The sequence below is a fragment of the Zonotrichia albicollis genome, chromosome 3, assembly GCF_047830755.1.
Source record: "Zonotrichia albicollis isolate bZonAlb1 chromosome 3, bZonAlb1.hap1, whole genome shotgun sequence".
NCBI lineage: Eukaryota > Metazoa > Chordata > Aves > Passeriformes > Passerellidae > Zonotrichia > Zonotrichia albicollis.
In genome coordinates, this window is record NC_133821.1 from 53,253,380 (window position 1) to 53,270,990 (window position 17,611).

General features: G+C 42.0%; 1 protein-coding gene across 1 annotated transcript in view; it reads left to right on the forward strand.

Moving 5' to 3' along the window:
- Nucleotides 1-17,611, forward strand: part of PGBD5 (piggyBac transposable element derived 5) — a 64,138-nt gene that overhangs the window by 14,907 nt on the left and 31,620 nt on the right. Inside the window, exon 2 of the mRNA XM_005491108.4 lies at nucleotides 10,868-11,295. Within this exon, the coding sequence (XP_005491165.4) occupies nucleotides 10,868-11,295 (428 nt within the window). The remainder of the gene's footprint in view (nucleotides 1-10,867; nucleotides 11,296-17,611) is intronic.

Here is a 17,611-nt window from a genome sequence, read left to right on the forward strand (position 1 = left end):
TATGTTTATTTCTTTATTTATAGGTGATATACCTGCACCACTGTACTAATTCACTATGTATATTATAAAGCATACACAAAACCAGAGTTTAAACCAGGATGATGCAAAGATGAAATTAGCACTATTTAATTTTTTTATTTTTTATTTGTTAACAACAGAGAAAAATATTTTCTCCCTGCTGTAGATTTTCTCAATAGATTGTCCTATGTAGCACCCTATGTTGGAAAGCACTGTGTTAAGGCCTATTGTAAGGATGTTGATAAAAGTTCACATATGACCACCAAGCAGATGGTGCCTGGCTCTTGGCAAGGAGGACTGTGGTCATTTGTGTCCAGCTCTGCCAAACTGCTTCAGTTCAGGCCCAGAAGGAGAATTTCTGTGAAGTGGTTTGAATCCCTCTGCCAGGGATGCTACCAGACCCAGATGTAGCTGGGATGAAAAGCCGTATGTTCACCTGCTTTCTCTGTCTTCTCTCTCCTCCCAAATAAATAACATTCTACCTTGCCTAGTAGGCTTGGGGTTTCCTCAGACAAGGCTATAAAAACTCCAAGCCCAGTTTTGCTAAAAATAATCTGAAGACTTTTTTTATCCCCCACTAAAAACATCAATGAGGATTATAGAATCTGGACCTTAAGCGATGCATGTAAAAAATTCTTGATGTGGAAGGTGAAATTCTACCTATTCACGGCCATTCACAGTGAGCAGGAAAGGAGCTGTATCAAAGGTGATGGAAGAAGCTGATGGAATTTCACAATAGATCTCTTAATTTTATGAGGCAGTCAACATAAAGAATTAAAGGAAAGAAATGTTTAAATGAGAGCTTTGTGAACATAGTAACAAATGGCTGAGGAACGGGAAGGGCTGTGTAAAGGAACAAATCTGTCTGTAATATAAAACCACTTTAGCAGTTAGGTCCTGAAAGCTGAGGAAGTGGGAGGCTCTCTTTTCTTTTAAAATGTGAACACACCATGATGTTCTTTGAAAACCTCTGCTGTCTGAAATCTTTCTTGCTGCTAAGTCCAAGATGAGAAATACAAGATACTTTCTTCTTTTGTAACCTAAACTATGTTCTTACAGAGACTAATTCTTATGAGATATTTCAGCTTTTATTGGTTCATATGTTGGCAGCCCCCAAGAAGCCTGGGCAAGTTGAACTCTTAAGGGTAGCTGTGATCTGGTGTTCTGGATGGCTACTAGTAACCTGTCTGGTGACTTCCACTCTTTTCACTGTATTCTGTTCTCAGAATACAGCGCTCTAAGCCTGTGTTTGAAGAGCTGGACTTTGGCTCCAGAGCAACCTAGCATCTTGCCTGAAAGGCTGTCGGGGGAAGTACACAATGCTTTTCTTTGCAAACCCAGTTCCATGGCCTGGTTCCTGCTGCACCTGCCCCTGCCAGCCGTGCAGCACGGCGTGTGCTGCGGTGGGAGCTGCCGGGGGCCAAGCAGTTCCACAGGCTGCACAAAGTACCTGGGCACAGCTTGTGAGAGGGCTGCTGAGGGACTGATGCTGCTGCTGAGAGTGAGAGGTGCTGTGCCACTGAGGGTCCCACTCTGAATCTACGTGCTGTTCAGCTCTGAGTTGTGTTTCTGGCTTGCTCTCTGTAGATGCAGCTCCCTGAAAATCTTTCTGGGGGCTACAGTCGCTTGTAAACACGTTTGTGTCACCCTGAAGTTAACACTGGCAGTGCAAATAATAAATCCCACCTTTTCCACAGGTGACTGCCTTTTTTTTCACTCTTAATTGTTGAAGAAGTGCACCGATTTCCTAAAACTGGCAAGCTGTGGGTTTATAAGGGTTATTAGGAAGCCTAAGCACTTGGAGTGCTGTGGAGTGTGTCATGTAGCCTGCATGTGGTAAGAGGATTAGGGATGTTGGTGTACATGGGGTAGAGAAGTCATTTATTGAACTTTCCAACTGCTTGCCTGTTTTGAGTTGAGATGTTCAGACAGCCTGCAGCACTGGTCACTTCTTAGTGCAGGCAAAACAAGGATGGAAAAAGACAGTCTAACAACAGAGGCAGGAATAAAAGATCAAAAAGAAAACAAAAAGCACACAAAGTGATATTGTGCATATGTGAAGAAGTCCTAACCCTAGCAAGGATTTCAAAACATGACTTCCACTTTGCATAATAGGTGTACTAAGAAAATAGTAAGATTTTCATCTGCCTCTAAGCCTAATGCAGAGAACATGTGGCTTGTCCCAGGATTTTTGAGGGTGTTGGGGAGGAACATGGAGAATATCAAGCAAGGAAATTACAAATTTAAAAGTAGGTCTGTAAGTGCAGATGCAATATGGAGTAATGAGAGTTCCTTTACCTCCTAATCTAGGGTGATGATAGCAGAGAAGACTTTTCTTACTGGGCAGTTGATGAAGCTTGCTTAGAAATGCAAGTGCATGCTTTCCTACAGAGAGCAGTAAAATCCAGGGGAGGCTGGAACAACCTAAAAGAAGCAGGTTTGAAAAAGCCTGAATATTATCCCCATGCAGCCCTGTCACCAGCCTCCTTGGCAGATTCCAGAGTTTGAGCTCTTCTAGCAGAGCTGCAGCATCACCCCACCGATCACCCTCTCCCAGGTGGCTGCTGCAGTAGGTGCTGACATCTCTTTGTGAGAAGTAGCATTGAATACCTTGGGGACTATGTGCTTACCCTAACAACTACTCCCTGTGTTCTCCAGGAAGAGCCTGTTGCTGCTGGGGAGCAGTTGCAGACCCCAGTACTGTAGCTACCTTAGCTCATGTGAGATGGACATGAATCATTAGGAGGTTCTGTACTGAAATTAATGTTCGTGCATTATAAGGTTGTCTCCAATGCTTTATTGAACTGTCTGGATTTCTGATTGATATATAATTTTTTTTCTTTTTTCTTAAATAACTAATTTTTGAACAAAACAAAGCCATTTCTTTGTGAGACTTACTCAAAAACTGGAGGTTCATTTTTCAATAGCATAGGTGTGTGTTGTATGCAAAAGGCAGAAGTTGATATGAAGGCTTTCAGTATCTCATTAGTTGGTCATTTATATTGACTTATTGACTTTTATTTACAAAAAATAAATGTTCTGATGATTTGCTTGGAAAACATATCAAGCTATTTTCCCTTCTTCAAACACAAAAGCCCTACCTTTCAAGGCAGGGTCCTCAAATCAAATATTGCCAATGCTTAAGGTGGATTTTTATTTTAAATTTCTGGAAAGGAGAAAGTTCCATGGGAGTAATGGTATTTGTGACCAGTGTGTATTAGAACAGACCAGGAGCCAGGGAAAGAAAGATGGGATGGTGGGATTGCACGTGCAAGAGTTGCCAGTGCAGGAGAGGAGTCGCCCCATGGAACCATCCCAAAGCAATCTTCTGGGATTTAGCTATGAAGGTCACCCTGCTGGTAATGGGAGTTGTGCTGACATAAAACTATCCCTGCTGCTTGTACAGTTATTTTGTAAATGTGCACAGCTGTGCCCACAGACAGATGTGTAGCTGCTACGTGATCTACTAAAAGCTGTATTACAGGTGGTGTATGGAGTCAGCACATCGATGGTCATCTCTCATCTGCTAGATATGCCCAGTGTCAGCTGGGCTGGCAGGAGCAGGGCAGTAAAATGTTAATAGAAAACTACAGTGGCAAAAGAGTGCAGTGGACTATTGCCATGGAAGCTGCTGCAGCAGGAATTCCCCTGAGGAGGAGCATATGCAGTCCCACAGCCAAATAATGTGCAAAGAATTATGTAAACTGACACAACAGGGTACTCTACTTCAGCATTGACTCGGCTGCTTTAGGGTCTTTGGCTTTTGAAAATTATTTTAACCCAAATACCTTGTACCAGTGTTTTGGGAGGTTCTGCTGGATGTTAGAAAAATGGTGATTGGTAGATGGCAAGATCTCACCGCAGAAATTAAATATGTAATTAAAGGTGTCAACATCAGCTGCAGCAGGCTGTTTATTCTTTGTACTTGTCACAGCTTGAAAGCTTTGTGGCTTTAAAACATGATGGTAAACACAAAGAAATGCTCTCTTAATTAAACAGTTTTTTACCATGGCTTAAATCTACAACAAGGCACACTTCCATGGAAACTGCCACAACATATCTGGCGTGTTCTCATTCTCAGACCAGTGCTGTTGGTGTTACAACATGCATTTAATCAATGAGAAAGGTGTAAGTCCTGCCTGCTTGGTCTCTTGAAAATGCCCCAAAATTTAGTTGTACTTCTACTGTGTCTTTTCGCACAAGATAATCTACTGAGTGACAGCCAAAATTATTTATCCTTGGTATCCCAGTCTTGATGCCCCATTGAAGTTCTTCACCTTTTGCAGGCTGAACTACCAGCACATGGCAGTATGGAGGAGGAATGGGCAGGGTGCCTTGGTAATCACCCCAGACTTTGGAAGGTCACCATCTCATCAGGGGAGGAGACTGTCTTGTGTTTGGTGGAACAATGCATCACTCATCCCTGACCTATGCCAGGCTGACCTGCTACACTTAATGCTCAAGGATTTTTCTATAATGCTTTAAAAAGCTGAATGACAGTCTGCATCCAGTACACAGCACAGAAACAAGCTGAATTGCAGGAAGTTCCTTAGTTTGCGAAATACTTCATTAATTTTACTGTTTGATTTTCTAAATAAGTTCTCTATTTAATTTATCAGTAACTCAGTGCTGCTTGCTGTGGAGGCCAGGGACTCTTAGGACCAGAGTCAGCACAGAGCAGCTCTGTGCTGGTTTTCAGTCCACTTTCATTTGTCCTTGGATTGCTTCTAGACGCAGCTCTTAATTCTCTCTATGGATAAAAGTCAGACTGCAGTCTGTGGATCGCTTTATTGCTGATGCTGTGAAGAAAACAATCCTTTTTAATGCCGGGGAGGGAGGAGAAAGTGGCCTTTCAGAGAAGCTCTTTGGAACAATTTTTTGACTACGGTTATTACGTGCAGCCATGGAGGCATTGTCAAAGGATTATTTATAAGTTTGGAAGAGTGCAGGCAAAAACACTTTGCTAAATAGCTTGGAATAGACTTAGTGAAACTCAATGTAGAGCAGAAGTGCGGCTACTGAGTGCCCATGCAAGGGTGCAAAGTAAGTTTCTGTAAAGGTGACCTTGCAAAAACTGCCCCAGAAGCATGGGCTGCTGAGAGTGTGAGCCCTTACAGTCTACAAAAAGAACCATTTTGGAAGGACCATGTCCAGTTTTTTCTAAGCCAAGAGTGTCTGCCTGGGAGTTGTTAACTTTTTTTATTGCCTCCTCCTAAGCTGGCTTTCAACTCCAAGCAATGCCACAGTATGGATCATGTTTTCATCATTTATTCTTGCTGATTCTTCTCATCATTGAATTCTTGTGTAAGGCAGTCCCTAAAGGAAGCTAAGATTTGTCTAGCAAAATAACAGATGCAGACATCTACTCACCCAAAATCCTGGTCAGAACCACAGTTGGTATATATTAGGATGATGCCTTTGACTTAACAAAGTCACTGAAAACTTTGGTAGCTTTTTCTAATGGAGATGAACAAAAACATGCAGCATAATATCCTAAAAACTTGGATGCTTGCCACCTAGTTCCTACAGGAGAGTGGTCTCTGAAATAAACTGGAATAAAACTCAGAAAAGAAGTGTTAAGTGAACTTACTTCAAGCTGTCTTGACAGGCTTGCTGTAATGCTGTCAAACCAGCTATGGTATGAGGATGGTCTGATGTACATTTCTAGGCCATTAAGAATAGAGCTGATATGAAGACTGATATTCTGGCAAGCCAGATAAGCTCCAGTGCTTCCAAAGGTTGCATGAGGAAACTTAGTGTGAACAGAAATTCTGGAAAATATTCACTTGGGAAATATTAAAACATCATTTTTTGTTTTCTTGCCTTTTTTTAAGCTCTTTATAATGCTCCCTGCACATTGAAAAAGATGAGAAATTGTTTGAACTCTGTCATATTTCATTAATTGACACCTTCCATAAAGACATCATGATTTTTTTGATGGATGAGTATTTTCTGACGAAAAGCTTCTGTCAGCATTTTTTTATGTTCTCTAAATAAGACCCAAAAATCATGTTGTGTACTTTTGCAGAGGTAACTTGTCAGGAATATAAAACAGTTTCTAATTGGTTAGACTTAGGAAAAAGGAATTAATTGGCTTTTTAAACCTTGGTTTTTGAAGGCTGTACCATATATTGGAAGAGAAGGTACTTCCCAATGGCCAAAAAAAAAAAAGTTTCTGGATTGATTTTTCTTAGGTATGTATTTGCATATAATATGCTTAATGTGCTATTCTTGTAGGTGGCTATAAATTGTTAGATGTTTTCCTCAAAGAAGATAATAAAATTACTTCAAAATTATTGAACTGATACTTCTACTGCTCCTGTTCCTGATTTGGGAGTATTGGGGTCTGCCAAGCTGTTAATGAAGTTGCATTAACTTCAAAATGAGCTGTGATTAGCTCTGCACAAGGTTTTTTTACCAGCCGTGCAATTTGGGTTATACATAGGGTAACCCCTGGGCCTCTCAGAGTAATGCAATATTTTATTGCAGGCCTCAATTGCAGTTTGAATGAGAACAGAGTCTATTGCACAGCAGAGCAAAAGAACTTTCTTTCACTGTGTTTTCTCCTCACATATCTGATTTATCCTGCCCAAAATAATGCTGCTTTTGACCTTCTTAAGATTTGTATACTATGTTGTAAGCACTGATAGGTTACAATACATTTTGAAACTTTCTGTCTTTTGTCCATCCATTATTCTGAGTCTGTGAATTCTGAGGTTGGTAATCAGAACAGAAAAAATAGGAAAGGATACATTAACTTTTAAAAATGCTCTCAAATTACTTAATTCTGCAAACCAGTTAAGTAAGAAAAAAACATTTAATTCACTTGATATTCTTTTTTTTTTTTTTCTAATGTATTGCTCAGTGAGGAAGACTAGAAAGGGAACGAAGCAGGGGGAAGAATGTGACCGGTGGGGACCCATGTAAGAGAGAAGACCAGGGATTTTAGGACAACAAGCAGGGCCTGCCTGAAGTTCCACCTGAACTTTTCCTTAAATCATTGTGGGAGTTGTGCAGTGGGTATGTTTGCTGAGAAGCTGGGTGTGCAGCCTGCTCTCTTGCTGGACAGCAGGGCAGTGAGGCAGCTGCAGTTCGCCCTGGGCTGAGCTGAGCCACAACGGGCTCTGCAATGCTCACTCTTCCAGGGCAAGGGGCCAGCTTCTATTCACAGTCACATTGCTAGCACATACACACAAATAGCTTTTCATGCTTTGTTTTTTCACTTATTTTGAGACTGTTCTTACAAATGGAGATGTCTCTTTGTGGGAGACATCCCTTCTGAGTGCAAAAGAGAAAATGGAACCAGCGAGTCAAAATAGCAGTAATGACTTGCAAGGTGGTTGCTGCAGATTGCACAGGCAAGTTCTTGCTGGCAGACAGAGTGAGAAGGAAGAGGAGCTTGTGTGTGTAGGCTGTATCATAGCAGAAGTTGTTTGTTGTTTTCCACATCCTGCAAGGTCACTAGGTGCAAGCCCAAAGTTCTGGTGCTGGTGTGTGTGCTGCCCAGTCAGAGGTTACTCAGTAGAGCTGTCCCTGTCCTGACTGTGCATGGAATACTGGGTCTGGATGCATGTTCAGACACTCCAAGAGTGCTTTTGCACTTTGTCTCTGTACTTTGGATTGGAAATCCTGACTGGCTTTTAATGAAACCCTATGAAAGTAAATATATTTTCCATGCAAACACTTTATAGCAGAGGAGAGAGAAAAATCTGAATTTTACATACAGTTATAATTGTATAATCATTCTGAGAATGGACAACTAGGCAAAGTCACTCTTTCATTTGTCTGAGTAAAGCTTTGAAGGCTAAACAGTGCATGCATGAAACACTGAAACTCTTCATATCAGTATTTGCTGGGTAAGTGCCATTTAAGTCAATGTAAAAATCCTTTAAAAGTACAAATTAGCTATTTAAGTTCCTTATGCAGACAGTTGGCTCTTTCTATGGGATATATTTGTGTATTTAGAAAGTCATATTTAAATATTTTAGGCTGGTCATTAACTATGCAAAACTCAATTCATGTTAAAAATTCACTTCTCCTACTGAAATTCAATGTTGCTCTTGTTATATTACATATCAGTAAATTATGAATCAGTTGTGCTCACTTTGCTAATAAAGGCTGTTTTTTAAGACAATGAGAATATACAGGGGCTTTCATAATTTTATTTAATCAACAATTATGTTGATGTTTGAGTCAGAAAGTGATTCAGCTTGCTTTTTTAGAGCTGTGTGGGTTCTGCATGACCAATGAGATACAAAGCTTGTATATTTATTCCAGGAAGGAGAGGAGGTAGCAGGTTCTCTGTGTCTGGAACAGGACTAGTGGATAAGGAAGGATTATTGTATCCTGTATAGGTATCACTTATCAAGGTAAACTTGTGCAGCTGCTGAAAATTTTGTTACACCAAAATTACATATTTTATGCTTCTGACTGCTCTTACCTCCCCGAAGATGGAGGCCAGCATGTACCTATTGTCTGTATCCAAGAGTCTCAAGGTATTTCACTTTGTAAGATTTGATGTTTTATGAATTCTTGTTTGCTGTGGACAAGATTTAAAATATTACCCCTACTCCCAGCTTCTGCTTCTGAAGCCAAGTATTTAAAAACTGTCTCTGTGTGCTACCTGGAAGGTGGCCTGAGCACTGGAGTTGAGTTTGATAGTTACTCAAGATTTCATATAGAACTAGAATACACTCTGTTCTATGTGTTTTTATTAGAAAGCCATACCTACTGTAGAATATAAAGACTTGATTAAGCTATGGGAAAGAATGAAGATACAGAATCATGCATAGAGCATCTTTTGTGAACTATAACAGCGCTAGCCAGTGCTAGCAGAAAATAAACCTTCTGATCAAAAGAAGAAAACATTTGTCAAGCAGCTTTATTATTGCACTAGCAGTTAAGGTGAAGTAAATATATCTGCTCTAGCCCCATAGTTTTCACTTGGTAATGAAAACCTTTTATCATTTAAGCTGAAATTTTCTGTTCTTACCAAAACATGGTTTGTGGAAGGCTCTTTCTTCTGGTCTTACAATACAGAGGAATATGCTTTCAGCTGAAAGTTTCTCAATCTCACAAATTAAAATTAGAAAGTAATCTTTAAATAGATAGTTTTTTTATTTTAAAAAAATCCAGTTTTGTTTGCTTTTTGGCATTCTTTGGAATCTGAACGTTTACAGTTTAAAAGTCTTGATGTTGTTTCAAAGTCTGTTTTTACTGTCCTTCTAGTAGCTTGAGTTCACCAGACTGCACCCAAACATTAAGGCTTAAGATCAAGGCCAACCACCATATTTATGTAATTCCTTGTAGTTCTGTTTCATGGAAAATTTCTGCAAGCTGTAGTTGTTGCTGCGACTGGGAATGTGAACTGAGATACAGGGGTGCTGGAGAATGAGACTGGAGCAATGTGCTAGTGCATCTTTGCAGAGCCAGCTTGTGTGATGGTCAATCTCATGCTCTGATGCAGCTGGGAGAGCCGATGCTGAGATCCAGACAGCCCTGTAGCGCAAGAAAGACTCACTCCCGTTGGGCACAGCTCCAAATGAGAAGCTGTATGCCTTCTGCTTTTGATTAGGAGGAGTATTTCAGACAGTTCTAGGGCTAAAGGCTGCTGGACTAAGGTGCAGTATTTCTCGGTTTGGGATTATACCCATGACATTGTCTTTTTCACAGGAGTGTAGAGAGTTGCTTTTAAGTGCTCCCCTGTCTGCTGGGTTTGAAGAGGCTGCTCAGCTCAGGGTGTTGGTTTTCACTGCTTCTGTAGAATAGAGAATGTTCCCTGACCTTACCTGATAACTAAAACACTACTACAAGGTGCAAGCATGAAAACTACTACTTTTGGAATGGAGCTTGGTTAGTTTGTGGGAGGGATTAGAGGAGAGAGGGCTTTAAATACGGGCGTCTGCATGCCTGGTATTGTGGGTTTGATGTTCCTAATTCACTTTAGTGTAATCTGGTGTCTGACTGGCTGAACTTATACAGTGCTGCCAGTCCTTAGAGCTTCCTTTTTGTTTTTATCACCCTCCTCTTATGGAGTAGTTGAAACTGGCAGAGACGGTGCAAGATCAGTGAAATGCTAGAGTAATCCCAGCATGGGACTGCAAGGCTTATTACATTGTGGGAGGAAGAGGACCACTGCATGCATTATAGTGCTAAAAATATTCCCTGTGATATGGGACAGTGACACTAGCCACGTGGTAGCTGTGACTTGTTCTGGTAATGTGCTTTCTTGGGGATATCAGAGTGCAGGATAAAACTCCAATGTGGTGGTAGAGGCACAAAACTCAAAAACACATAGACCTGTATGTGACTCTGTGTGGAGCAGGGGCAGATATGAAAATCACAGAATTATGACAGTGAACTAGGCAGGAATTGGAGGTGCAAGAGGAAAGGTGGGATCAGGTTATAGAGACTTGGAATTATGTTGCCTGGGATGAGGGCAGTGCTGCCTCTGGAGGACTCACATTGTCCTTCTGGACTGTTTGGAGGAAGGCATTGCTTTGACATGCATATGGACCAATGAAAAACTATCCAGAAAGAGTGCCAAACAGCTGCTGAGGATAAAAGCTGCAGGTAATGTGTAAGTGGAGAAATAAAATGCCTGCTTGTCTCACAAGCCTGCATGCTACAAAGTAATAACCGCGCAGAGCAGAGGAGAAACTTTTCAGAGTGTATAGTATCATACAGGAGGAAGGATATGGGGCGGAGGGGGAGTTTCCTGGTGAAGTCTGTCAGGCAATGGGTACATACCATCATTTGCATGAGAAAAATACTCATGTTTTTAATTTCTGGTGTTGGATGTGCCTTGTAGTGATCAGGAGTGTGCCTATCTTTCCTTCTTTTATCCTAGGTCCAACACGAAAAATGCCCCTGACTGCCAGTGCCATGGACTTTTTTCAGCTCTTTGTCCCTGACAATGTACTAAAGAATATGGTGGTCCAAACCAACATGTATGCAAAGAAATACCAGGAGAGGTTTGGTAGTGACGATGCCTGGATTGATGTCACCTTGACAGAAATGAAGGCCTTCTTAGGCTACATGATATCAACCAGCATCCACCACTGTGAGTCTGTTCTCAGCATCTGGAGCAGCGGCTTCTACAGCAACAAGAGCATTGCACTTATCATGACACAATCAAGGTTTGAGAAGATTCTGAAGTACTTCCACATTGTGGCCTTCCGCTCGAGCCAGACAACGCATAGCCTCTACAAAATCCAGCCTTTTCTGGACTCTCTGCAGAATGGCTTTGACTCTGCTTTCAGACCTTCACAAGCCCAGGTAAGAGTTAAGCTGTTGGCAGGGCACATCTGACCTGGTTGTCTCCCTGGGACAGAAAGTGCACAGCACAGCTGCCTGGGGGAAGCTGCAGTGCCTCCTTGAAGTGAGAGAGAAAGCAGCACTGTCCTGTGTGAGTGCTCATCAGTGTCTGTCAGTGCAGGCAGTGCAAACAGGTTTCAGTGGGAATGGTGCTCTCTGAGCTGCAGCTGTTTGCTTTAGTGACCTAAACAAACCTGGACACTGCTCAGTGAGGCTGGCACTAGGTTTTGCTAACCTGAGGATGGGAGGTTGCAGGTTGTGCAAGGGTAGAAGGGCAGAGCTGGTGCAGCTGGGCTGGAGGGATGGAGGAGTTGAGTTTGCTAACATCCCTGACCTTAGCAGTAGGTGCTTGGTGTACGGTCCAGTAACACTGCTGCTTCCTCATGACTGGAAAGGGATACAGGTGAAAATCTTTTCATAGTCATCATAATCTATTTAAACTTCATTCAGTACAAATTATTTTGAAGCTGTTGCTACTGATTGTGTTCAGAAATCCAGAAAGAAAACGGCATAAGCATGAAATATGTTACTGTTTGATATAACTTTTCAATCAATTCTCTAATTCCAGAACATAAATATTTCACTTAAGCATTTGGAAAGGGTATTGTATCCACAGTCCTCTTATTTTTCCTCTTTCCCTTCTGAAGCATCCCATTTTTGTGCACTGCGCAAAATTAATGAAGGCATAGATGCTGCACATCCATTGAAGTGTGCCTAAAATAAATGGCGAGTGATTACAGTTTATTTTATGGACAATAAAAATCATACCTATATAACCCATGAGAGCACAGCTGCCTAAAAAGCTGTTAAGGTAGAGAAGGGAGGAGGGAAGAGTGTTCTTACTAAGCTATGTAAGGTATGTTTCCATTAAGACAAAACAGGCTATGAGAAACATGGAATTGTTGGGACTGAGCTCCCTTAAAGATATGAAATCTAATCCTTCTGGCTGCTAACTTCAGTGGGCAGAAGATAAAGGCTTCAGAAATTGATCACTGTGCCTAATGCAAATGCTTAGAATGGTGTGCTGTGGCACACACTGTGAGTGCAATTCCATTAAAGGATAAGATTTTATTTGCATGTATATCCTTTCTCCCATTCCCCATCCCGAGTAAGGCTTGAGAACTGAATTGATAAAATCACAGCACCCTGTTTGCAGTGGCAAAACATCTAAATCTTCGCAAGCAAAACATTTTATTACCGTGAGCTTGGTAGGGAGATGCTACTTAAAAATAATAAGGGGGAAGAAGTAGAGACAGCCCAATTTTCTTCCTCCCTCCTCCACTTCTCTGCTCCTTTGTCAGTGTTTACGTCAGCGATTTCTATGCAGCATGTTTCAGTGATATTGAGTGGAACAAAACGCACTAAAATACAGCTTCAAAAATAACCCTGTGAGAAAGAATAAGGTTTTGAATCTGTTGTTAAAAATACCCTAGTGTACCTCCAGTAGGCTTCTGGGGGATGTTCCAGGCCTCCTTCTGAAGGGAGCCTTGTGCGTGACATCCTCCTGGGTGCCATCAATCAGGGCAGCACACTACTTGTCTCAAGAGATGAGGACTCCATCTTCTCAAAGCAGCAGGAAAGACCTCTCCCTGCAAATTGTCTTGAATGCAGACATCAAACCCAGAATGCCCAGTGAGAAATACCAGAAATAATTAAAAATAATAAGACAGTTGCAAAGAAACAAATGGAAAGATGAGGGGAAAGAACAACTTAGATGGGCTTTTGGAATTTCTGCCTCTGAAAGCCAGTTAAAAAGGGGGGCCCAGGTTTCTGTGATCAGTGATACCTGAAATCCCAAGTTCAGAATGGATTTATTGCTTAAGGTACATCTGTATCTTAAACATGAGACTTGTGGTACCTGGGTGGCTTGCTGCTGACCCACAAGCTTTATGCTACCTTCTTGTAAGTGGCATCAAGCAGCTAAATCCCAGCTCCTGTTGAATGCAGCAGGGCTGTTTGGGCTTAGGGGTAGGCTTGTTACTGACTTTTTCGTCTGTGAGTATGGACTCACAGAGCACAGATTAGGAAGATGCCATGTTTAACTCATCCCTATGGACAGAGCAGGAACAATCTGCATCCATCAGGCAGTACAACGTCTGCCTTCACACTTATTTCTTCTATAGATTTGATCTTTTAGTTTTTGAGAGCTAGAAAAGATTCTTCAAGTGGAACTTATGTCAGAAAATACTTAGGGTTTTTTTTTCTTGTCTGTGACCCCTTCCCCCACCCAAATGTGCCTGTAAAAATAACACCACAGTTGCTATGAAAGGAAACGGGGAGAAAGAACTATGCCAGCATACCAAAACAAAGAAGACAATCTAGTGAATTATAATTATTTTGCTAAATATACTGAGCAAACAAAAGGAAATAATTACTCTCCAGCTTATGAAGGAATTGAAAGTCCAGAACATTTTAATTGTGCATCAGCAGTGCTAGCTGTAGTTTCTGAAGTTTAAAAAATAGTGTTCTGACATAGACTGGTAAAACAAATGACAAGAACATTCTCTGCATCTTATCCCTCCTCAGCATCATCTGTATAAATAAACACTACCTCTACCTAAGCAACAAGAGGTGGTGATTTGGGTCTGTTCTTTGGGGCAGCGTTATTTCTTTGCTACTGAGCTTTGTAGCTGTGCTACTGTCTGCAAGCCTGAAGGCAGGGAGGATGCCCTGCCTGCACTTGGGAGGTATAGAGCAACAAATTCAAGGGTACTCACCTGCCAAGGATATACACTGAATTCCAGAAACCAGAGGAGTTCAGAGAAAATAACATCACTGCTCAAATATCCTTCTGTGCCTGCTGAGTGTTTATATGCTCATCAGCAGGATGTGGCTAGACAGGATTGCTGTCTCTGGCTGCCCCTGACTGGTGTGGGAGAGGTCGGGAGCATAACTCCAGGCTCTCTCTGCTTCCCTCTCCCTCTAAAGTACCTTCTCTTTGATGTTTTGGAACCAAACAGTTTTGCATCTGCCCAGCGGAATATCACCTGGGAACAGTCACCAGCAGGAGTGAATCCCTGGCAAAAAGAGAGATGTAAGTCCAACCTCCTGCTCCAAGGGCATGGTGCTCAACTTTGGCCAATTACTGGGCAGTTTCTTTGTGTTTCACTCTTGATGGTATCATAGGGTACAGCTAAGCAGTTTTTATATAGCTCTTCCAAACTAGCTCACAGCTTTAGATGACAGCCTCTTTGAAAACACAGAGGGGCAAAACCAGGCTGGTCAACCTGCTTTTTTGTCCTCATGCTTATATGTTCATTTGATGTTGGGTATTTCCAAATTATAAGACCTTGCTTGTGCTGTACCTCTATATTTCAGATTTCTTGTTCTCAAAATGATTCTTTAGGAGTTGAGGGTGCTGGTCCCAAATGGGAATCATTCTGTCTTAGAGCTTCTGTGAGAGTGACACAAATACATAAATATACAGAGAATGCTGGCCAAATATAAGACAAGTAGGAGCAGGAGAAAGACAGACAGAGGAGCAATGGGAATGTTGAGTTGCAAGGTAAATTTCTGATGTCCTGTAGCTCTTGGCCAGTTGATCCTTTCATGATGCCAGATTTTAGGGAAAGTTTGGCAGCAGAAAATGATGAAACTTCATTGCTATTTTTAAATTACCTAATGGTAATGGAGTGCTGTAAGAACTGACTTTTTGTTTCTTAAGAGGACTGATTGATGACTGAACAAATGGGCAGAGGAGCATGGAATCATGGCTCCACTGGAAGTCAGAGTTAACCTTTGAATGATGGCAGAAAGGAGCTGTAAAATGTGGAAAGGCCAAGCAGGACTTAAAAAATGAGAATAGAAAGAATCTGCCTGATATACTGGAGAAGAACTATGATAGAGAAATAAAGAAAAGTGATGTGGTCAGTGTGAGTGACTAGGAAAATGGCTTTCCAACAGCAGTCTGTAGAAGAAGATTGCGTTATGTTGAATAAAAGTAAAACTGTTGCAGGACGATTGAGGGATTTGGATGTAAACTTGTCTGGTTGGGTGGGTTGTTACTCTAAAATGAGTGCCATTTTAGAGCTCTTACTCAGAAATCATGGAAAATGCAGGCATTGCCTGGCTGAGGAAATTTTGCAAGTAGGAGGTAAAGGCTGACATTCAGATTCACCAGCCAGTGATATCTGCAGCAGGAGGAGAGGGACGGCTGCAATGACCAAAAAAGGAAATACTGAGGGGTTCTTAAGGGAAGGGAGATGCTCTCAAATGCAGCATAATGGAATCAGAACTGGCAGCTAGATATGCAAGCAGAGATGTCAGACACCAGCAATAGAATTTAGATTAGACAGGAGGAGCTTTGGAGCAGAGAGGCAGAAGCACAAGCCATCCTTGCAGAAGGAATGACTGACTGTACATCCAGACACGGTTACCAAGGGGCCTCTGCAGCTGGATGGTACCCACCAAAAGCCAGAGACAAGGCAAGCTGAGGCAGCTTCTCCAGGAGACAGGCTGAAGAGACGCCTGTGTTGTGGATGGCCATGGAGCTCAGGGGGAGATGTTTCCTGGATATGTTGCTTCATTATCTAAGTATATGGAGTCCAGGAGTTCCAAGTACAACAGACTTAGTGATTCTGGGCTTTGTCTACAAGCCTGTTCCATCTCTCTGTGAGAGAGGATGGGTGGAATTTTGGTGTGGGAAGAGCATTGGAAATGGTCTAAAATGGAGAAGAAAGCAAGGCACTCCTGACAGTGGCTGTTTTGTTCTGTGAGTGAAAGATATTTGGAGACGGAGTAATTGATGGAGTCCCATCTTGGAATCTTGCCTTTGCAACTGCAACACTTGGAGTGCAAATACAGATTGGGGGGAAAACAAAGAGTGAAGGTTTGGCAGGTAGATCTATCAGGGATAAGGATTACTGTAAGAAAAAGGAAAGGAAAGGAAAGGAGAAAGGAAAGCAAAGTGATATCAGTGGGGGAGCAAAACAACTAGATGAAAAGCTTCTGAGATCTGAACAGAACTGGGAATTTGAGAGAAGAAAATGGGGATGATTTCTATGAAGAAATCCACAAACTATCTTGCATTATAGGAAGTCAGAATAGGAAGAGGGGAGCACTTGGGGAGTGAGAAAAAGATGTTGAAGAGGCGGCCAGGAATACGTGTAGGAGTAAATAAGCCTGAAAGTAGATTTTTATCAAGGAAGATGAGAAGCAGGAAGGAATATGCCATGGGGGCAGTAAGCTCACTCCTGTAAAAGGATGTATTGCAGCAACAGCAAGAATGGGGAATAGAGAGGGAGCAAATATAACTTTGCATGGGGATTTGCCAAATAAATGGATTTGAGATTACAGGAAAAGCAGGGAGACTGAGAATACAGGAGGGTGAACAAACTAATAGGATGAGCCAGTAGCAACAGGGCCAACTTTTGTCCTAAAAACACCATGTCAGTGCCAAGAGCAGGCACAGCTTATACAGTGCCTTGCTTCCAAAGTTCTTTACAGCTGTTGAAACAGTGGTTGCATGTGGAGTGGGTATCCCCCACTCTCTGAAGGAAGCTCCAGGGTTTTCAGTTCATTTTCTTGCCTGTCCACATTTTGTCTTTGCAGCAACAGCAAATCTTTCCTGAGTCTGTTCACATTTTTATTCCCTCTTCACAAAAGTTGAGTTGGAACTTACAGAGAAATTATTTAAATTCAGTACAGAGGAACCAAGGAGGGAAGGCAGGGGTGAGCATGGGCAGGAAGAAAAGGAAGATGGAGAGAGGTTTTAAATATTCAGATTTGCTTTCTAGATGTAAGGCTGACAGGCCTTACTGTGTCATAGAAGGCAGAAAGAGTATGAAGGGTAAACAGGATGCAGTCGAGCTGCTGCAAGGAGAGTTGATGCTGTGGTGCAGAGGGAAAGAAGCTAATGACAGAGGATAGAAGATATCCTAAGGTGATGCATATACAGCCTTTTCTTTCTGCTGCTCTCCATCCTACAGCAGGGGAGATTATAATAGTGGAACCACACCACTCAATGGGATCTAGCAGGTAAGAGAGCCTTTCCAGAAGTTGAGAAATTCTTAACCATGTGTCTGACCCTATCCCAAGGATGTGCCCCTTCCGTCTGCACTTGAGAAGCAGAAAGGCAAAAGCAAATGAGGGAAAGTTTAATGTTTGCAAAATGCTGTTCAGAATCCTCTGAGGCAGAAGTGGGAAATGCCCCAGGAGGCCTTTAGATAGGGAGGGTTGTGTTCTGTGTGGACCTTGAGAGAGGAAGATTTGGCTTCAGTGGGGAAACAGGGCAGCTGCAGCTGGAAGAACAAATAGCTTTGTGTGCAGCTCTGCTTGC